This window comes from Vulpes lagopus, chromosome 7, assembly GCF_018345385.1.
Source record: "Vulpes lagopus strain Blue_001 chromosome 7, ASM1834538v1, whole genome shotgun sequence".
In the NCBI taxonomy this organism is placed as follows: domain Eukaryota; kingdom Metazoa; phylum Chordata; class Mammalia; order Carnivora; family Canidae; genus Vulpes; species Vulpes lagopus.
Genome location: NC_054830.1, coordinates 53,156,558 through 53,179,005, shown reverse-complemented (window position 1 = coordinate 53,179,005; position 22,448 = coordinate 53,156,558). Strand labels below are relative to the sequence as shown.

The window sequence follows — 22,448 nt, the reverse complement described above, 5'->3', positions numbered from 1 at the left end:
GTCCTTTCAATCTAGGAAATTGTTTTAGTTTTTTGTTGTTTGTTTTTTAAGATTTATTAGAGAATAATAAGCATGAGTGGAGGGCAGAAGGAGAGAAAGAAGCAGACTCCCCACTGAGCAGGGGGCCCAACTTGGGGCTCCATCCCAGGATCCTGAGATCATAACTTGAGCCGAATTAACCAACTGAGCCACCCAGGTGTCCCTAGGAAGTTGTTGTATGCTAGTTCTCAGATAATTTCTTACCTCAGAATTTTTCTAGTCTCTTTCTAGAACTAATTAATTAGATTTTGGATCTCTTGAACTAACCTTTCCAATTATTTATCTTTTCTCCTATTTCCAACCATGCCTACTTTAGGAATAGTTCCTGATTTACATCTGTCTTCAGCCTTTATCAATTGCCTGAGCATATCATTTAATTTTGCTGTGCCAGTTTTTCACTTGTCAAATGGGGTTAATGTTTATATTTACTTTATAGAAGATTACTGTGAGAATTAAATGAGTTAATGCATATAAAGCATGGCACATAGTAAGTAATCTATCGTAGCAAAAAAGTAAACACCCCAGCTCCTCCTGCTGCTGCTATTGTACTGTTCCTTCAACTCTTTTTTCAGTTTGTTTTAAAGATCAGTATTCAGATATTTCAATTAGCACACAGTTCTTAAGATATGTACTGAATATCTAAAAAGCCAGATTCTTTTCTAAGCAGTTGTTCCAGCTTAAAATTTGAAAGTAAATTTTCTTGAAAAGGATATCAATTACCAGTATCTTCAAATGTTGATAAGATGTTACATCATAAATCCCACTAATTCGCAATTTAATGTCATATACATACATTTTCAATCTTTCACAGCATATTAACAAAGTTACCAGGGAAACTGACTAGCACTACCCAGAGATGTTTCAGAGTACAAGTGGTTCTGACAGGGAGAGCCAAGATCAAAGAGTTTTCTTTAGAAAACAATTCTAATAAAAACAACATGGGAACAGAAGTAAGGGTAAAATGTTCAAGGAATAGTAAATATACAGGTGTAACTCCACATTGCCATTCAGTGTGTTTTGTGTAATAAGATATATAAAAACTACCTCCCATCTGTGGAAGGTTAAGCTGACAAAGCCTTGCGCATTCAACATCTCACTTTTCTGGTTGAATGAATGAATGAATGAATGAGCAAGAAAGCAAGCGATTTTACCTTTAAAAAAAAGTCATCTACACTTTAAAAATAAGATGAAGTGGGATTCCTTTCTTAAAAGCATTACTAGAGCTACTGAAGACACTTGTGTCTGCAAAATAGTTGATAAAAATATTCCTCTGGGTTGTACAAGAAGGAAGACGGACCCCTGATAAGATGAGTTATATGGTATTAATCAGAGTTGGCCTCTCCTGCTCCATCAGAGGCTGGACTGTTTTCATTTTTAGTTTCTCTGTTTTCTACGGGAAAACCGTCTTTCGTTTCCTGGTTAGATACTTCTCCCTTTGCTCCTCTTTTTTCCCCTTTCTGCACCTTTTTTGTCTGAAAGTTTATGCTTTCCCGGCCTTTTGGCTTCGTTTCCACTGTGGGTTTAGCTGATAACCTCCTTGATCCCTGGGGGTCCTGTAGCTCCGCCCCTCTAGTGGAGCTGACCTTTTGGGCTTCCTGGCCGGCAGGGGCAAGCAGACTGAGCCTTTGCCAGGCTGGGCCACCGGAGCTGCTGTAACCTGCCTCAGGGGTGGGGAGAACCAGATGGAACAGTATGGCAGCTTTTTATTGTCTCAAGGAATGCAATAGCTTGTCCTGTTTATCTGAGGGTGTTAATTGCAGTTTTTTTGCTCTTTTTAGTTTTCTTAGCTTCTTACATAGTTGCTGTTTTATCCAAGTTCTTTTGTTTCTTTTAGTTCCTTTATTTCTTTTTTTTTTTTAATTTAATTTATTTATTCAGGAGAGACCAAGAGACAGAGACATAGGCGTAGAGATAAACAGTCTCCATGCAGAGAGCCCGATGTGGGACTCAATCCCAGGTCTCCAGGATCATGCCCTGGGCTGAACCTGGGCTAAACCGCTGAGCCACCTGGGCTGCCCTCTACTATCTTCTGAGTAGAGCTCTAGCCCTATCCACTTCCAGACAGCAGTGATTATCTTCCTATTGTTTTATTTATTTTTTATTTTTTTTTCTTCCTATTGTTTTAGATTGATATGCACCTTTTAGAATTTTCTATGAAGGAAATCATACAGTGTGTACTCTATTGTCTGGCTTCTTTAATTCAGCATCATTTCCAGACTTATCCATGTTTTATGTGTATCAGTAGTTCATGCATTTTTTATGGTATATCCATTATATGGATATGCTGCAAGTTGTTTTTTATCCTGAATGGATAAACACCTTTTTAAAAAAGATTTATTGGGATGCCTGGGTGACTCAGCAGTTGAGCATCTGCCTTTGGCTCGGGGCATGATCCCAGGTGCAGGGATGGAGTCCCACATCGGGCTCCCTGTGAGGAGCCTGCTTTTCCCCCTGCCTATGTCTCTCTCTCTCTCTCTGTATCTCTCATGAATGAATAAATTTTAAAACTTTAAAAAATTTATTTATTTCAGGGGTGTGTGTATACCCATGCATGCATAAGTGGGGGATGGGCAGAGGAAGAGGGAGGGAATCTCAGGCAGACTCCCCACTGAGTGTGAAGCCTGATGCAGGGCTCAATCTCATGACCTCAAGATCATGATCTCAGCCAAAATCAAAAGTCAGACACTTAACTGACTGAGCCACCCAAATGCCCTGATAAACAGTTTTATCCTAAATGGATAGACGTTTGAGCTGTGTACCTTTTTTGACGACTACAAGTAAAAATGTTATGAACATTTCTGTGCAAATGCTCATGAGAACATAGGCTTTCATTTTTCTTGGGTAGATAGCTAGGAGTGTACTTGCTTGGTCATATATGGTAATTTTTAAGAAACTGCCCAATTGATTTCCAAAGTAGTTGTACTGTTTTATATTCCTACCAGCTGTATACAAGAGTTCTAGTTGCTCTGCAACTTTGCCAACATTTGGTATGGTCAGTCTTTTTAATGTTAGGTATTCTGGTAGATGTCTTCTGGTTCCTCATTGTGGTTTTGCTTTGCATTTCTCTAATGACTAATGTTGAATATCTTTCATGTGTGTATTTGCCATTCATACATCATTTGTCATCTGTTGAAATCTTTGCCAGTTTTTTTTGTTGTTCATTTTCTTATTATTAAATTTTGTGAGTTCTATATGTATTCTAGGTATATGTCCTTTAGCAGATACATGGTTTCCAAATATTTCCTCATGGTCTGTGGTTGACCTTTTCATTCTCTTAACGGTGTCTTTTGAAGAACACAAATTTTTTATTTGGATGAAGTCTTATTTATCAATTTTTTATTTTATGAATCATGCTTTTTTGATGTCATTTCAAAATCTTTACCTAACTCAAGATGACAAAGATTTTCTCTTGTGTTTTTTTTAGCAGTTTCATAGCTCTAGGTTTTACTTTTATAATTACTTTTTTGTAATTTTTTCAAAGATTTTATTTATTCACTTGAGAGAGCAAGCAAGCACAAGTGGGGGGAGAGGCAGAGGGGAGGGAGAAGCAGATTCCTCGCCCAACAGAGAGCCTGACAGGGGGCTGGTGGGTTTGTTTGGTTTTTTTTTTTTTTTGCTTTTGCTTATTTTTTTAAACTTCATTATCTCAATATAATTAGAAAATCTGGTTGTAAAAAAAAAAAATCTGGTTGTATGATAACAGTTCTTGAAATTTGTTTTAGCTTGTCGTGTTACTTTCCAGGCTTTTTTCCTAAGTATTTATGTTCATGTATATATACCTACAGAAATATATTTGACCCTTAAACAACATGGAGACTATGGGAGCTACACTGACCTCTACATAGCTGAAAATCCATGTATAATTTTTGACTCCCAAAAAACAACTACTTATAGCCTAGCATTGACTGAAAGCCTTATTGATAACATGTAACAGTTAATTAATACATATTTTTTATGTTGTATGTATTGTATATCATGTTCTTAAGGAAAGTAATTTAGGGAAAAGAAAATTTATTAAGAAAATCATAAGGAGGGGATCCCTGGGTGGCTCAGTGGTTTAGTGCCTGCCTTTGGCCCAGGGCGCGATCCTGGAGTACCGGGATCGAGTCCCGCGTCGGGCTCCTGGCATGGAGCCTGCTTCTCCCTCTGCCTGTGTCTCTGCCTCTCTCTATGTCTATCATGAATAAATAAATAAAATATTAAAAAAAAAAAAAAAGAAAATCATAAGGAAAGGGCGCCTGGATGGCTTAGATCATGATCTCAGGGATCACCCCATGTCAGGTTCAGTGCTCGGTGGGGAGCCTGCTTCAATTCTCTCCCTCTGACCCTCCCCCTGCTCACTCTCTCTATAATAAATAAATCTTCAAAAAAGAAAATCATAAAGGAGAAAAAATATGTTTATAGTACCCCATTGCATTTATTGAAAAAATATCTGTATGTAAGTGTACTCACACAGTTCAAACCCATGTTTTTCATGGTCAGCTGTATCTAGGTCTTTAAATTTAACATAAATGGAATCACACTAGATAAGATGTTCTGCAAGTTGCTTTTTTCACTTTGTCTCAAATACAGTGATTGATTTCCAAAGTAATTCTACCATCTTATATTCCTAACAGCAGTGCACAAGAGTTGTGTTGCTCAAAAGCATATAATTCTTATACTGTCATTAAGTATTACATAAATTAAGAGCTTTGTTTAGCCACTCTCCTGTAAAAGCACATTTTTTGGGTTGTTTCCAAATTTTCTCAAACATAAATAGTGCTGCAACAAACATCTTTGTGTATGATGCCTCCTTGAGATCACATGTGGGTATATTTCTCTTGCCTAGAAGTAGGATCACTGAATCAAAAGCTTTCTGGGTAGAATGTTCTTTTCCAAGGTGTTTTTTTGTTGTTGTTTTTGACAGCAATTATGTAGCCTTATATACAAGAAGTAGTTGGGCCACTGATAAACTCAGTTGTTAATCCAGCAAGCATTCATTGAGCACATATTTCATGACCCCTCCTTTTGGGGGTTTACAGTTCCTTCAGACCCAGTACTCCCTTTTTATTGCAATATTATTTAATGACACTTTTATTATGCCAAAGTGATATTCATGGTAAATATATACATTCATACAGAAATAACTTCAAAAAAATCAGTGTAGGGCAGCCCGGGTGGCTCACCGTTTTAGCACCACCTTCATTCAGCCCAGGGCATGATCCTGGGGACCCCAGATGGAGTTCTGCGTTGGGCTCCCTGCATGGAGCCTGCTTCTCCCTCTGCCTGTGTCTCTGCCTCTCGTCTCTGTGTTTCTCATGAATAATAAATAAAATCTTAAAAAAAAAATCAGTGTAGTACAATAACTTTTCAAAAGAAACAAGAGAAGCAATTTATTATAAAGTAATATGTATTTCATGTGGATGCTCACTCACAGCTATCACAGAAGATGTAATGGAGAGTTCAGATAATTCCACATACTTAAATAAGCTATGAGTTAAGAGTAGTAAGAAGATGAAGCTATTTTGTAAGTGAAATACAGACAGTGGACTTAGAATAAAATTAGTGTTATAATGAGTAAGATTAGACTTACTTGTAGTATGGTAAGAGAAAAGGTGTTGACAAGTGGAATTGTCAAAAAGGAGAAAATGAAGAAGTATGATGTCCTTATAAGTATGATGTATCTTATGTAGAAGTATTGTGCCAAAGTAATTTCCTGTGGTATCATGTTTTGGGACAGCATAGTAACACTCTATCTTAGAAAACATCTCCTTTCTTAAAATCTCACTGTGTTTGAAGTGTGTACCTTCAGTGTCTCATACTTTATAAAGACTTTGGAGATTATCTCCTGTTATTGGTCACAGGAAATGGGGGATTAGAAATGAAACCATTTTGTCTGTAAACAAATGAACCTCTGCTGTAGGAGGAGATAACATCTTACTCAGGGTGATAGGTTTAGTTCTGCACATTTGATTTCCTCAGGGAAATTATAATAGAATCCTCTGAATTTATATAATGCATTGTACTTTATTGCCTCATTTTAATCCTCCCATTATCCTGTGAAGTAAGAAGCATCAACCTCTATTTTACAAATGAGTAAACAAAGGCTTAGAACAATTAAGGGACTTGTCCAAAGCCACCCAGGCAGGAGGTGGTGTGATGAGTTTCCCTGTAACTAGCTGCCTACCAGGATGATTCAGTTTAGGGTTGTGGTTGCAGAAATATAACCTAGTTTTAAAATATCTTCAGTAGTAATTCTTTAGTAGGCAAGGAGAATTCCTTCTCACAGTAGAATTTTATATCTCATCTTACAAAAAAAAAAAAAAGATTTTCTTGAATGGGTAGAAAAGTTCTTTTTAAAATGAAGAAAAGTATGAAGAACATTCATTATTTCAGACTTGAGGTGGAAAATAAGATCATTCATAATACCAAATTCTAACAATATTTGCTGGTTTTAAAAGGTCAGTGTTTTGGAAATATTTTTTTAATTGATTATAGAAGTGGTAAAAACATTTTGGAAAATTTGAAAAGGACCTCTGTCACTCTCTATCCATCTTACATTTCTCCAAAGTGCTTCTCATTATCTAAGAAACATACATACTTCTTTATCTGTCAACAATAGAATATAAATTGCAGAGAAGCAGGAACTTGGTTTCATTTGCTGTTGTCTTCCCAGTGTTTAAAACACTTTCCAGGGATGCCTGGGTGGCTCAGTGGTTGAGTGTCTGCCTTTGGCTCAGGTCGTGATCCCTGGGACCCTGGAATTGAGTCCCACATTGAGCTCCCCACAGGGAGCCTCCTTCTCCCTCTGCCTATGTCTCTGCCTCTCATGAATAAATAAATCTTTAAACAATAAAATGAAATAAAATACTTTCCAGTGCCGGAAACACAGTGAACAGTCAATACTAAGATTTTTGGGGGGGAGCCTGGATGGCTCAGTCGGCTGAGCATCTGACTCAGTTTTGGCTCAGGTCGTGATCTTGGGGTCATGAGATCGAGCCCCGTGTCAGGCTCCTTGCTCAGCGGGGAATCTGCTTGGGATTCTCTCTCTCTCCCTCCCTCTCTGCTCCTTCCCATGCACACGCTGTCTCTCTTAAATCTTTTAAAAAAAATTCTTTGTTGAATGAAGAAATGCATTTTTTGGTGTGTTTTTTTTTTTCACATGCATGTCATCCAGTGCAATAACTTAGTAGTGTGATTTCACAGAATGTTATTTCACAGAGTAAATATAAATACACTTTCCACAGGTTGCTACATAGCCTTCATGACCAGTATTTTTCATAGCTCCATAATATTGTATCAAGGGAGCATAGTGTAACACATCTAGCTTGGGGTATTTCAGTTGCTTCTGACCTTAATGTGGTTAAATATATCCATTCTTTACCAGTCAAGGTGCACAAAGCAAGTAACAACAAAACCCAGCTATTGCTGATTTAAACAAAAATGAGCTTCTTAAAAAACATTGAGTAGAATATGTGTGAAGAAGGATACATGGATGGATTGGATTAATTTGACGGAGTTACCTGGAGGGCTAGAAAAGTAACTGCCGCTAGGAACTACACACACATCTCCCTAAAGAGCCAGTTTGGTGAAGCTGTGGCTACACACCATGACACTACCTATAGACACGGGGCTCCACTTCTAGTGCAGAGTCTCAGTTTATTTATTTTTTATTTTTTTAAAGATTTATTTACTTATTCATGATAGACACACAGAGAGAGAGAGAGGCAGAGATACAGAAGGAGGGAGAAGCAGGCTCCATGCCGGGAGCCTGATGCGGGACTCGATCCCTGGACTCCAGGATCGCGCCCTGGGCCAAAGGCAGGCGCTAAACCGCTGAGCCACCCAGGGATCCCCGAGTCTCAGTTTAAACATCTGATTGACCCTCTGCCCTCCATGGGAAGCTAAGCCTGCAAATATCTGGCATTTTCTGCTGCTACAGTTGAAGGTAGGCTCTACTTCATTCCGATCTTTGGGAGAGGGAATTCCTTTATTCTCTAGGAGAATAATTTAGGAGCACACACTGATAAAGCCATTTCTGTATATAAGATAATTTGGATTTCTTTTTTCTTTTTTTTTTCTTTCTTTCTTTCTTTCTTTCTTTTTTTTTTTTCTTTTTTTTTTTCTTTTTGATAATTTGGATTTCTGTATTTCGGCTAAGGTAGATTCCCAAAAGTAGGATCATCGGGTCAGAGGGCATGAACAAATTTTTATGATGAGAAGAGCAGACCTGTTGACCTTGACAGTTGACCCTTAGAGCTTTTTGCTTCCTTATATTAATCTTTCCTTTTACACCTCATTTATTGGCTTTACTGAATGTTACGTTTCTTAGAGCTTTAAATAGTTGTTCCGGTGGAGGGACTTTTAGTCTCCCTTTTTAAAAGAGGAGAATCTCTCTTTTTTTCCTCTGGATTAATTTAAACCTTTTGGTTGGGGTCCTAGGATCTGAAAGATAGGTGGCATATTCCTTTAACCTAGACTGTTTTAAGTTAGTACACATATGAACTTGTGGAGTAGAAATTCATCATTTATAACACTGAACTTATTTTTTAAAATTTCATTATTCTCTCAATTCCTCCCTCTCATGTTTTACAAAAGTAAATGTCTATAAAGCCTCTTTCCTCCATCCCCCTCTCCAGGCTTTCTTTGTCTTGTTTTTTTGGTGATTGGCCAGCTTTCACTTCAAATTAGTTCTTTGTCCAGGTATTAAAACAGGTAGTGAGTCCCATGTCAAACAGAGGGCTACCATTTGGCTTAGAGACAGGTGTCCTGAGTATTAGTTACAGCCCCACCTCTAACTGTGACCTTCTAGGAGCTCCCTTTGGTCTGTGGCCTTAAGGGAGGGCTGAGACTGAAACTTGAAGCCTTTGTGTAGCCAGTTATAGTGTCCTTATTTGCATGAGCTACTGGTGTTCTCACCTTCCTGCCAGAATGGGAGGCTGCAGAGGCAACTCTGACCTGAATTCACATGCCTGGCACATGTTGGGTGGATGTAGTAAAATATTTGTTAAATGAGCCCAGTGCTGTTACTCTTGTGGTTGTTTTGTATATAATATAGATTGTTGGGGATCCCTGGGTGGCGCAGCGGTTTGGCGCCTGCCTTTGGCCCAGGGCGCGATCCTGGAGACTCGGGATCGAATCCCACGTCAGGCTCCCGGTGCATGGAGCCTGCTTCTCCCTCTGCCTATGTCTCTGCCTCTCTCTCTCTCTCACTGTGTGCCTATCATAAATAAATAAAATTAAAAAAAATATATATATAGATTGTTATGTTGCCTTCCCTTTGAATAAACTAATAACTTGCAAAGACACTGTATCTTTAAAAATGTTGGTTTGATGTTCTGTGAAGTTCAAAATGCTATATACAGAATACAGTACTTCTGAGTTCTCCAAATCTTTTCTGTACTCCTTATAGTTTTAAAAATGTTTTGAGTTAGCTGGGTTCCATGGCAACATGCTCAGGAGCTCTCAGTTCAGGAAAGGTGGTCTTTAAGGGGAAGCCGGTGAGGAGGAGGGAGGAGGATGGCACATTTAGCAAAGGCAACAATCTAGGTGAAAGGAGAACTTTGTAAAGCAAAGTACACCTTCTTAAGAAGCAGGTTAATCATATCATTAGACAAACTGCTTCAGCAGCTGGCAAGAACATGTTAATTTTGCTTCCTTGGTTACAGAGAGTGATAGTGTACTTGACCTTCAGCAAGCAGGGTCATAGAGAGGGCATCTTTAAACAGCTCTGTCTGCTTTTGGTGAATGGAATCTGTACTGGCAGTTTGAAAGCAAATGCCTGAGTTTCCTCAACCAACCCTTGGCCCTTTTGGTTGGGCTCTCTGGCCTGGGAGGTTGCTGAGGAAAAATGTAACTAAAGCTGCAGGGAGCCATTGGCATGGTAAGTATAAGTGTCCTTAAAAAAACAAAACAAAACAAAACAAAACAACAACAACAAAAAAAAACCAAGACTGCAATTTTGTTCTCATTCTGTTTCTGGGGGAAGCTCCCTTGTAATGCAGTGTATTTCATAGGTACTTGTTTTTAGAGCAGTTGATAAAATAGCAGTGGCTTTAGACACCTATTAGTATTTTTGAAGGAATTCAATTTAGTGTGTGTTGCTATGCTTAGTACCCAGCAAGGTCTTCAGAGGAACTTGTATTTGAGTATGCTGGGTTAATTCAGGTGGGGCAAAAGCTGCTTGTTTGTTGTTTTAAACAGTTTAACCTTATGAACAGAGAGTTGCTCTTAAACACCTCATTTTTTTTTTATATATATAATGTGGGTAATGATTGTTGACTGTTTGGATCTTTGTTTTTGTGCCAAGAAATAGAGGGCGGTAATTTTATATTTTTAAACAATAACAACTGGAAAATTTAAAAACTGGCTAATCTGATATAAGTGAGGCTGATTTGTAATGTTCAGGTTTGAATCCTTCATTAACTCCAGTATAAAGATGAGCCTGACTTACAAGTCATCAAGAGAGTTTATTTTTTAGGAACATGGCAAACTAGCATTGTAATATAAAGGACCTGATCCTTTTTATGAGGGAAGGGATTGATGACTTTGAAGACCTGCAGGCTTCTGTGGACTCCTCTCTCTGTGATGCAAGTTGCAGCACAAACAGGGCTTAACTCTTTGCGGGTTGACCCTTTACTGCGCTTAACTATTTAATGGTCCCTTGCAATAAGAATAAAAGGAGGATGGTGGTACATTCAGTTCAGTCTGAAGGTATCCCATGCCTGAAACCCTTTACCCTACTTAGGTATTTACATTGTTAATTATTTCACTGGGAATGTTAGAAATCGGAAGTTCCCAAGTTCTGGGTTGAGATATGTAGCATATTAGGTCTGCATGATCTGTTTTTTTGCCACAGGGTGTGAACTTGGTTGCCCTTAATAACCCATGGGAATGTTGCAGCCAGAACTCAGAATAAATTATAGAATTAGAAACTCAATATTTTCTCTTTAGCTTAGTGCTGTGAACACTTTTCAATCTAAATGTCCATCTTTTAGCATGTAAACCACAGTTTTTCTTAAGAATTTTTTCTTTAAAAACTGCCAAAGCAATGTCATCTTATGATGGAATAGAGAAGGTTCTCACTCGAGGGTGAAAATGTATGAACTTTTCTAGCAGCCTCATAAACCCAGGTGTATCAGTGAAACTGCCAAAGCAGGTGTTATGCAGTACCTGCAGGATATCTAATTAGCAGACAGGCACGAGAGTGGAGTAAAAGAAGAAAAGATCTAAGCAGAGTTCCAGGATCAAGGACTATAAAACATACTTCTTACTCATTCCTGAAGTTAATAAGTGTTCATTCAGTAAGCAATCGTTATGGCCCTAAAATGAACCTGTCCTTGTGAGTAAAAGGGGAAGTAGGAAATGTTTCGCACTGCCCTCTGAGGTAGACTTAAACAAGCAGTTGGAGTAGGTTCCTTGTGGAGAGTGTTAAGATGCAGGAGCTCTGGGTACCCAGAACAGGATCTGTATACCAACTTGAGGAATTAGGAAAGGCTGGCCAGAGGAGCAGGGCATTTATTAAACTCTTTAGAAAAGATACAAAATAGAACAGCTGATTTTACCCTTTAAGTGTGCATCAGAGACCATGCCCTGGAAGATCTGTGTCCAGACATACTTTCATATCCTGCTTGCTCATGGTTTGAGTCCTTTGGACTAGCCATTTTCTTGTTAAAATTCAAGTGTTCTGGCCAGGGTATAACACACACCTGGGTGTCGCCAGGCATTTATATCTCAGTATGAACTAATGAGCCTATCCTTTGCAACTTGAGCAGATTGAAGGAGTAAAAAATAAAAGTAGGCTAAGGCCAAGACTGACATCAGGTACTGAAGAGGTAGGCAGGAAAAGATGAAAAGGAGATGCTTCCTCTAGTCAAAAAATGCATCTAATATTTTTATGTCCTGTTACTAAATTGGCTTTTTATCACTGTGCTAAATGATATTCAGCAATATGCTTTTGGGAAAAAAGTAGATTTCCCACTTAAATGTGTGCTCTAAATTCATGCAGCTACAAGAATTTCCGAGCAGTCTCATCATAGAATCGCTTCGCCTTCAAGCCAGATTGTGTCAGACTACCCCTGGTGCCACTAGAATACTTCTTCTTACTAAAGGTCACAGGGGTGGAGGATCCTAAATATTTCCCCACTAACCTGTCACTTCTGGAGTTAAACATTCCTTTGCTAAATTCAAGGGATATTATGGGTTATTCATGTAATCCAAATTTGTTAATGAACTACTGGGAGCCCATTGCCAATGTGACCCATACCTGTCACAGGCAAATTTGTAGAGGCCCTTGGGCCTCTCCTACAAAAGGAATCATAAAATTTGCAAGCATATCCTTTAACAGGTGAGGGAACCAGAGTTTAGGGAGTTTAACTCACACAGAAGTTGGCAAAAAGCAATCTTAGCAGCCAATCTGTGCTTCTTCCACTCTTGCCATTTGTCTTCCCCAACAGATGCTTGAAGGCAGAACCACTTTTGATTGCTCTACAATCCGCATGCAACAAGCTGTAGGGTGCACAGGGGGTTTTTTGGTTTTTTTTTTTAATTTATTTATTTATTTATGATAGTCACAGAGAGAGAGAGAGAGGCAGAGACACAGGCAGAGGGAGAAGCAGGCTCCATGCACCGGGAGCCTGACATGGGATTCGATCCTGGGTCTCCAGGATCATGCCCTGGGCCAAAGGCAGGCGCTAAACCGCTGCGCCACCCAGGGATCCCCATAGAGATTATTTTTAAAGGGGGGGTGGGCAGAAAAGAATTTCCTTCCTCCTTGCAGTTACTGCCCTTACCCTACTCCCTAAAGGTAACCACTATCCTGACTTCTTAAATAGTTTTATTTGTTGATTTCATTCATTAAAAAAAAAGTTTAAGAGCTCTATTAAGATATAATTCACATATCATGCAGTTTACCTAAAGTGTATAATTCTGTGGCTTTTAGTGTATTCATAAGGTTGTGCAGCCATCACCACTATGTAGCTGCAGAACATTTTTTATTATCACAAAGAAACTTATAAAGCCCTTAGGTGTCAACCATCTACCCCCAATTTCCTTATTCCCCAGCCGTAGGCAACCACTATTTACTTTCTGGGTTGTTTGGGTTTTTGTTTTTGTTTTTAATTTGCCTATTCCGGACATTTCATATAAATGAAATCATACGATCTGTGGCCTTTTATGCCTGGTCTCTACACTCATCATGTTTTCAAGATCCACAATCTAGCAGGAGTTAAAACTTCATTCCTTTTTATGGCTAGATAATGTTCCATTGTATGTATATACCACATTTTATTTATCAGTTAATGGATGTTGGGTTGTTACCCTTTTTTGACTATTAAAAATAATGTTGCTATATATAAGTTTTTGTGTAGACAGATGTTTTTATTTCTCTGGTGAAGGTAGCTAGAAGTGGAATTGTTAAATAGTATGGCAACTCTTAATGTTTAACCATTTGCAGAACTGATACTTATTTCCAAAGTGTCTATACCATTCTGTATTATAACCATTCTAATGGGTGGGAAGTGGTATCTTAATATGATTTTGATTTTCATTTCCCTAATGACTAATGATGTTGAGCAATTTTCATGGACTTAATGGCCATTTGAATATTTTCTTTGAAGAAGTGTTTGTTCAACTCCTTTGGCCCATTTCTAAATTGTTTTTTTTTTTTTTTTTTGTATTCTATCATTGAGTATAAGGGTTCTTTATACATTCTTGATACAAGTCCCTTATCAGATATGTGATTTGCAAATATTTTCTCCCACTCTGTGGGTTACTTTTTATTTTCTATATAGTATCCTTTGAAGCACAGAAGTTTTTAATTTTGACAAAGTCTATTTTGTATATTTTTATTTTGTTTATTGTGCTTTAAGTGTAACAGTAAGAAATTATTGCCAATCCTTATCCAATTCGTTAAGAAGCTCTACGGTTATGTTTTCTTAATTTTCGTTTATGATGTGAGGTAGGGTTTTTTTTGTTTTTTTAGGATTTACTTATTTGAGAGAGAATGAACATGCGCAGAGGCAGGGAATCTCAAGCAAATTCCCCACCAAGCATGGAGCCTGATGGGGGGACACGTGCCAATCCCATGACCCCGAGATCAAGACCTGAGCCAAAATGATGAGTCACATCCTTAACCAACTGAGCCACCCGGGTGCCCCTGATATTTTTTTTTATAATAAGAAAATAAGGGATCCCTGGGTGGCGCAGCGGTTTGGCGCCTGCCTTTGGCCCAGGGCACGATCCTGGAGACTCGGGATCGAATCCCACGTCAGGCTCCCAGTCCATGGAGCCTGCTTCTCCCTCTGGCTGTGTCTCTGCCTCTCTCTCTCTCTCTCACTGTGTGCCTATCATAAATAAATAAAATAAAATTTAAAAAATAAAATAAAATAAAAAGAATTTTCAGTCCAAGGAGAGCCTCAGTATTATAGTTTATCAGAGTAATATTACAGTAGCAATATTTATACACTGTTTATAACTCAGGCTTTAGAAAAATTTTCAGGAAGTTTATGATAGTATTAATAACTTCTATGTGTTGAATTAATATTTAACATATTATTCATTAACCCTCACATCAGTCTCCTAAAGTAGTCATAATATGTCCATGTTAAATTTGAGGAAACTGAAATTTAGAGGGTTTAAGTCACTTGTTCACTTTATTTCAGAGCCCAGGTCTGTCGGATTCTGTAGCCTGATATACTCATACAATGTTGACTGCTTTAAAATGTCTTACAGGGGGGATCCCTGGGTGGCTCAGGGGTTTAGCGCCTGCCTTCCGCCCAGGGAGAGATCCTAGAGGCCTGGGATCGAGTCCCACATCGGGCTCCCTGCATGGAGCCTGCTTCTCCCTCTGCCTGTGTCTCTGCCTCTCTCTCTCTCTCTCTCTCTCTCTCTCTCTCTCTCTCTCATGAATAAATAAAATCTTTAATTATTTTTTTTAAATTTTTTTTTAAAATTTATTTATGATAGTCATAGAGAGAGAGAGAGAGAGAGGCAGAGACACAGGCGGAGGGAGAAGCAGGCTCCATGCACCGGGAGCCCGATGTGGGATTCGATCCCGGGTCTCCAGGATCACGCCCTGGGCCAAAGGCAGGCGCCAAACCGCTGCGCCACAGGGATCCCTTAAAAAATGTTTAAAAAAATAAAATAAAATGTCTTACAGGTAAAGTGAGTATCTAAATCAGAAAGTATATTATTCTATCAGTTAAGAATTTCATATATCTGAAATTGGTAGAATTAACTTGCAGGGTAATAATAAATTCAACCACAATTCTAAATGTTCATTGACTAAAGAAGGATTTAATGAATGTGCTCTGATAAAGCAACTGGCCAGTCTTTTCTTCATAATTACAAATAAACAGAGCTAGCAAATATGTGTACGTAGATACTGGGAGATGTATTTTTGCAGGATTTGCCTATCCTGCTATATCGTAGCAGAGAACTAATTTATACGAAGCATTTTGTAAACTGAACATCACTGTGAGAATATTATATTCTATTGTCTTTATAGTGTGATTTTTTTTGGTGGTAAAATTAATGCTATGAAAGAAAAAAATCATTTCATAACTACACCCAGCAATTAATCAGTCATGATAATGCTTTATAAACTTGAGATCTGTTTCACTTACCATGAAATTCACCCTTTAGAATTACATAGTTTTGGGGCACCTGGCTGGATCAGTTTGTAGAGCATGTGACTCTTGATCTCAGGGTCATGAGTTCAAGCCCCAATTTGGACATAGAGCCTACTTTAAAATATATATATATATATATATATATATATATATATATATATAGTTTAGTTGGGTTTTGATACATTTACAGGGTTGTATAGTCAGCACCATCATCCCCCAAAGAAGCTCCATACCTATTAGCAGTTTTTCCCCAATCACCCATCCCCTCAGTTCTGGGAACCACTAATCTACTTTCTATCCCTATGGATTTACCTATTATGGACATTTTTATATGAATGGAATCATGAAATATATGGTTTTTAGTGACTCATTTCATCCATGTTGTAGCATGTATCAGTACTTCATTCCTTTTTATTACTAAATAATATTCCATAGCATAAGATATACCACTTTTTTTTAAGGATTATTTATTTATTTATTCATGAGAGACACAGAGAGATAGAGGGCCAGAGACCCAGGCAGAGGCAGAAGCAGGCTCCCTGCAGGGAGCCGGATGCAGAACTCATCCCAGGACCCTGGGATCACACACTGAACCAAATGCAGATAGATGCTCAACCACTGAGCCACCCACGTGCCCCACTATACAAGTTTCTGTGTGGACGTATGTTTGCCTTTCTCCTGGGTATATACCTAGGAGTGAAACTGTTGATTCATATGGCAGCTCTGTTTAACTTTTGAGGATTGGTGAGACTATTTTCCAAAGAGGCTGTATCATTCTATATTCCTGCCAGCAGTGTATGAGAGTTGCAGTTTCTTCACATCCTCCTCAACATTTGTTATTTTCTAGTGTTCTGAATAGTAGCCATCCTCGTGTGTATGAGATGGCATTTTGAATGTACTTTTGATTTTTATTTCCTAATGATGAGTAGTGATGTTGAGTGGCTTTTCATGTGCTTATTGGCTGTTTGTGTAAACTCTGAAGAAGTGTCTATTCAAGTCTTTCATTTTAATTGGGTTGGGTTTTTTTATGTTGAGTTTTAGGAGTTCTCTGTATATTCTGGATATTGTCATTTTAGGTCTTAAATTAGATTTTTTTAATCCATTTTGAGTTATTTTTTGTACATGGTGTTAGATAAAAGTGCAACTTCATTCTTTTGTATATGAGTTTCCAGTTTTTCCAGCACGATTTGTTGGAAAGACTGTCCTTTCCCCCACTGAATGGTCTTGACACCCCTATCAAAAGTCTTTTTATATGCCAGGTTTGTTTCTAGGATCTCAGTTTTATTCCTTTGACCTGTATGTCTGTCTATACGAATACCACACTGTTTTGATTACTTTAGCTTTATAGCAAAATCAGGAAGAGTAAGTCCTTCAGCTTTATTCTTTTTCAAGGTAGTTTTGGCTATTTTAGGGTCCCTTAAGATTCGATATCAATTTAAGGATGGATTTTTCTGTTTCTGCAAAAAATATCATTGGGATTTTGACAGGGATTGCATTAAATCTGTAGGTCACTTTGAGTAGTACTGACATTTTAGCAATATTGTCTTTCAGTCTATGAACATAGATTATGTTTCCATTTACTTATGTCTTTAATTTCTTTTCCCAGTGTTTTATAGTTTTTATTGTAGAAGTCTTTTTTTAACCTCTTTGGTTAACCTAATTGCTAAGTAATTGATTCTTTTTGATGCTATCATGATGAAATTTTTTGATAATTTCCTTTTCAGATTGTTCATAGTATATAGAAATGCTACTGATTTTTCTGTTTTGACTTAGTATCCTACTACTTTGCTGAATTTATTTATTCTAGCAGACCTTTTCAGGAAGGAGGGGGTCCTTGGTTACATTATTTGCAAACAGATAATTTTTACTTCTTTCCAATTTGGATGCTTTTTCTTGCATAATTGGTCTGACTAGAACTTCCAGTACTAGATGGAGTGGAAGTTGTGAAAGCAGGCATCCTTGCCTTGTTCCTGATCTTAGAGGAAAACTTTCAGTCTTTTACCACTGAATATGATATTCACTCTGAGTTTTTCATACATGATTTCAACTATGTGGAGTTACTTTTCTTCTATTCCTAGTTTGTTGAGGTTTTTTTTTTTTTTTTTTTTTTTTTTTAATCATGAAAGTGTTGAGTTTTGTCAAAGGCTCTTTCTCCAGCTATTGAGGTGATTGTGTGATTTTTTTTTCCCCCTTACTTCTATTAATGTGGTGTATCACATTGACTTTTGTATTTTGAACCATCCTTGCATTATAGGAATGAATTCCACTTGATGTCATGGTGTATAATTCTTTTAGTATGTAGCTGAATTCTGTCTGCCAGTGTTTTGTTGAGGATTTTTACATTAGTTCATAAGCGATACTGATCTATAGTTTTCCTGTAGTGCCTTTGTCTGACTTTGTATCAGCTTCATAGAATAAGTTAGGAAGTGCTCCTGTTCAGTCTTTGGTAAAGTTTGAGAAGGCTTAATATTATTTTTTTTCTTTAAAGATTTAGTAGAGGGATGCTTGGGTGGCTCAGTGGTTGAGCATCTGCCTTTGGCTCAGGACATGATCCCGGGATCCTGGGATCGAGTCCTGGAGTCCTGCATCAAGCTCCCTGCAGGGAGTCTCTGCCTCTCTCTGTTTCTTATGAATAAATAAAGCTTTTTAAAAAATTATTTTTTAAAAAAGGTTTAGTAGAAATCACCAGTGAAGCCATCAGGTCCAGGGATTTTCTTTGTGGAGATATTTTTGATAGTTGATTCAATCTCCTTCATTGTTATAGAATTATTAGTATTTTCTGTTTCTTTATGATTTAGTTACAATAGGTTTTGTGTTTCTAGGTCTTTGACTTGTCTAGATTATTCAGTTTGATACCATACAGTTGTTCATAGTATTCTCTTATAATCCTTATAGTTCTGTATAATAATATCCTCACTTTCACTTCTGATGTTAGTAATTGGATTTTTTCCCCTAATTTTAGTAATTGCAGTCTTTTCTCTGCCGCCACCCCGCCCCCCCCCCCCCCCCCCCCCCCCCCCCCGGCCCCCAGGCCATCTAGCTACAGGTTTGTCAATTTTGTTGATCTTTTCAAAGAACCAACTTTTGGTTTAATTGATTTTTCTCTGTTGTTTTTCTATATTTCTTTTATCTCTGCTATAATTTTTATTATTTCCTCTCCTTTTTTTTTTTTTTTTTTTTATTATTTCCTCTCCTAATTTTGGGTTCACTTTATTCTTTTTCTAATTCATTAAGTTGTAAAGTTAGGTTGTTCATTGGAGATCTTTCTTATTTTTTTAACCAAAGCATTTATAGCTCATAAATGTACCCCATAAGACTGCTTTCACATTGTCCTAGAAGTTTTTTGTTTTCATCCACCTGTAAGCTTTTTCAGATTTCCCTTATAATTTTCTCTTTGATTCATTAGTTACAGAGTGTGTTGTTTAATTTCCACATATTTGGAACTTTGCTGGTTCCCTCTCTGTGATTTCTAACTTCATTCCCCTATGGTCAGAGAAGATACTTTATGTTATCTGTCCTTTAAAATCTTTTTTTTTTAATCTTTTTTTTTTAAGATTTTATTTATTTTTGGGTAAATACCTAGTAGTCAATACCCGTGTTTGACTAGGAACAATAGTATTTTTATGGAACATTTACAAAATTATATTTTTTAAAAAAAACAAAAACAGTCGTGGGGTCAGCATGGGAGAGGGAAAGAGAGGTGCAGACGCCAGAGCCAGAGTGCACCCCAGGGCTTTGCTTGGGACCACTGCTCTGCTGAGTCCCCTGGGGCTGATTTGTCAGGTTCCCCTTCCTCACCGCCAGGAAGAACCCCCAGGGCCCTTGGCCGCGTGCAGCGGCTGCTCCTCTGCTCCACGGCCCCCCCAGAAGTGCAGGCCTCCTCCCGCCGGGGTCCCAGCCCCAGCCCTGCTGTCTGTTCCCTGCGGACCACGAACCGTGTCGGTAGGCCACCCTGGGGGGGATGGGTGAGGCTGGAAGACGCCGTCTTACTCTTTCAGTTCACGGCATAAATTAATTGCTCTTTTAAAAAAAACTCCAATAAAACATTTAAAAAAAAAAAAAAAAAAAAAAAAAAAGATTTTATTTATTTATTCATAGAGACACACACAGAGAGAGAGAGAGAGGCAGAGACACAGGCAGAGGGAGAAGCAGGCTCCATGCAGAGAGCCTGACCTGGGACTCGATCCAGGGCCTCCAGGATCACGCCCTGGGCTGCAGGCGGCACTAACCACCTGCGCCACTGGGGCTGCCCTGTCCTTTAAAATCTATTGAAGCCTAATTTATGGCCTCACACGTCTGTCCTAGAGACTGTCCCATGTGCACCTGAGAGATTTATCTGAATAGTTTTGTTTCTGGGTAGACTGTTCTATATAGTGTGTTAGATATGGTTGGTTTACTGTGTTCTGTGAGTCCTCTGTATCCTTACCTATTCTGTCCATTATTGAGATTCGGAAGTTGAAGTCTCCAACTATTATTGCAGAAGTGTTTCTCCCTGAAACTGTCAGTCTTTGCTAAAACTGTAGTCTGTTATTAGATGTGTAAATGTAATTGTTATATGTTCTTGCTGTATTGAACCTTTTGTTAATATGTTGTGTCCTTTGCCTCTTGTAACCTTTTAAAATTTGTTCTAAATTGTTTGATAGTAGTACAGCCACCTGTACTCTCTCTTGGTTACTATTGTGTAGAATATCTTTTTCCTTTCTTTCATTTTCAATCTATTTGGTCTTTCTTTCTAAAATGAGTCTCTTGTATGGGGTGCCTGGGTAGCTCATTTGGTTAAGTGCCTTTGGCTCAGGTCATGTTTCTAGGATCAAGCCCAGTGTCAGACTCCCTGCTCAGAGGGTAGTCTGCTTCTCCCTCTCCCTCTGTCCATGCCCCCCCACCTCCACCATGGGTGCTTGTGCTTGCTTAAATAAAATCTTGGAAAAATAAAAAGAGGAAGAAACATGAGGTTTTTTTTTAATGGAAAATTTAATGTATTTGCATTTAAAAAATTGCTGTTAAAAACAAAACAAAACAAAAAATAAAAAATTGCTGTTAAAGGAGGAACTTCTATCATTTTGCGTTTTTTTTTTTTAAATATCGCTTATAGGGTTTTTCTGTCCCTCATTTCTTATATTCCTGTTTTCTTTTGTGTTGATTTTTTTGAAATCCTTTAAATCATTTTTTTGAAATGTTTAAAATTGTTTCTCATTTCCGTTTGTATATGTTTTATAGCTATTTTCTTTGTGGTTACTATGGTGATTATATTTAACATCCTGAAGTTATTCTAGTTTGAATTTATATCAGCTAAACTTCAGTGACATACAAAAATTTCCCTTCTTTAAGCTCTGTTCTTATCCCTTTTAGTTGTTGATGTCACAAAATTACATCTTTATACATTGTGTGCCTCAAGATCTAAGCTAATAATTCTTTTAAATGCATCGGTTTTCTAAATTATGTGGAAAGCAAGATTTGGAGTTTGTTTGTTTCTTTGTTTCTTTCTTTCTTTCTTTCTTTCTTTTTTTTTTTAGATTTGGAGTTTCCAACCAAACTTACAATAGTACTAGCTTTTACATTAATAGGTTTTTTCTTTAAATGTTTGTCTCTTAAGTCATGTAGGAAACAAAAAGTACATTACCAACCATTGTTACAATAATACTAACTTTTGTAATTACCCAGGTATCTACCTTTAGTGAAATCTTTATTTCTCTGGTTAGCTTCAGATTACTGTCTAGTGACCTTTCATTTCACTGTGCAGAACTCCTCCCTTCAGTATTTCTTGTAGGGTCGGTCTAGTGATTATGTTTTTGTTTATTTGGAAATGTCTTAATTTCTTCCTCACTTGTGAAGTACAGTTTGGTCAGGTGTAAGATTCTTGGTTGACAGGTCCCCCTCCCCCTTTTGAGCACTTTGAATATATCAACTGACTGTCTTCTGGAGTTTCTGATGAGAAATCTGCAAGTAGTATAATTGAGGTTCCCGTGTATGTGAGAATTAGTTTCTCTCTTGCTGCTTTCAAGATTCTTTGTCTTTTGAAAGTTTGTCTCTGAGTTCCTCTTACTTAGAGTTCATTGAGCTTCTCAGGTATTTATATTCATGTCTTTCTTCAGATTTGGGGCGGTTTTGGCCATTATTTCTTCAGGTATTCTCCCCGCCTCTTTCTCTCTCTCTCTGCTCCTTATGGACGCCCACGGTGCATATGTTGGTCTATTTGTTGCTGTGCCATAGGCCCCTTAACACTCTGGTCACATTTCTTCAATATTTTTGTTGTTTTGTTTTTCAAATTCTAATTTCCATTGTTCTATCTTCAAGGTTTTTTATTCTTCTGCTTTCTCAAATCAGATTTTGAATCCCACTCATGAATTTTTCATTTTGGTTATTGTGCTTTTTTTTTTTTTTTTAAGATTTTATTTATTCATGAGACACACAGAGAGAGAGGCAGAGACACAGGCAGAGGGAGAAGCAGGCTCCCTGCAGAGAACCTGATGCAAGACTCGATCCTGGGACCCCAGGATCATGACCGGAGCCAAAGACAGATGCTCAACCACTGAGCCACCCAGGTGCTGTGGTTATTGTACTTTTTACAGAATTTTTTTAGTTTCCATTTAGGTTTTTTCATCTCTTCATTGGTTCTGACTTCAGCCACATCTTCCTTTAGTTCTTTGAGTAACTTTTAGAAAGTTGTTGTAAAGTCTTTGTCCAGTAGACCTGACATCAGACCTTTTTAAGGAATCATTTGTGTTGATTTATTTTCTTTTGAATGGCTCATATCTTCCTGTTTCTTTTTGTTTCTTTCTTTTCTTTTTTTTTTTTTTTTTT

General features: G+C 37.8%; 2 protein-coding genes across 7 annotated transcripts in view; one reads left to right on the top strand and one right to left on the bottom strand.

The window, feature by feature from the left end:
* NR2C2 (nuclear receptor subfamily 2 group C member 2) overlaps window positions 1–22,448 on the top strand; it is a 100,157-nt gene that overhangs the window by 26,185 nt on the left and 51,524 nt on the right. The gene's annotated exons all lie outside the window — the stretch shown is intronic.
* Window positions 1,362–20,539, bottom strand: LOC121494541 (non-histone chromosomal protein HMG-14-like). The gene is made up of 3 exons (XM_041761093.1): window positions 20,531–20,539; window positions 19,446–19,599; window positions 1,362–1,696 (listed from the first exon to the last, which is right to left on the bottom strand). Exons 1-3 carry the CDS (start codon window positions 20,537–20,539, stop codon window positions 1,362–1,364), a joined length of 498 nt encoding a protein of 165 aa, XP_041617027.1.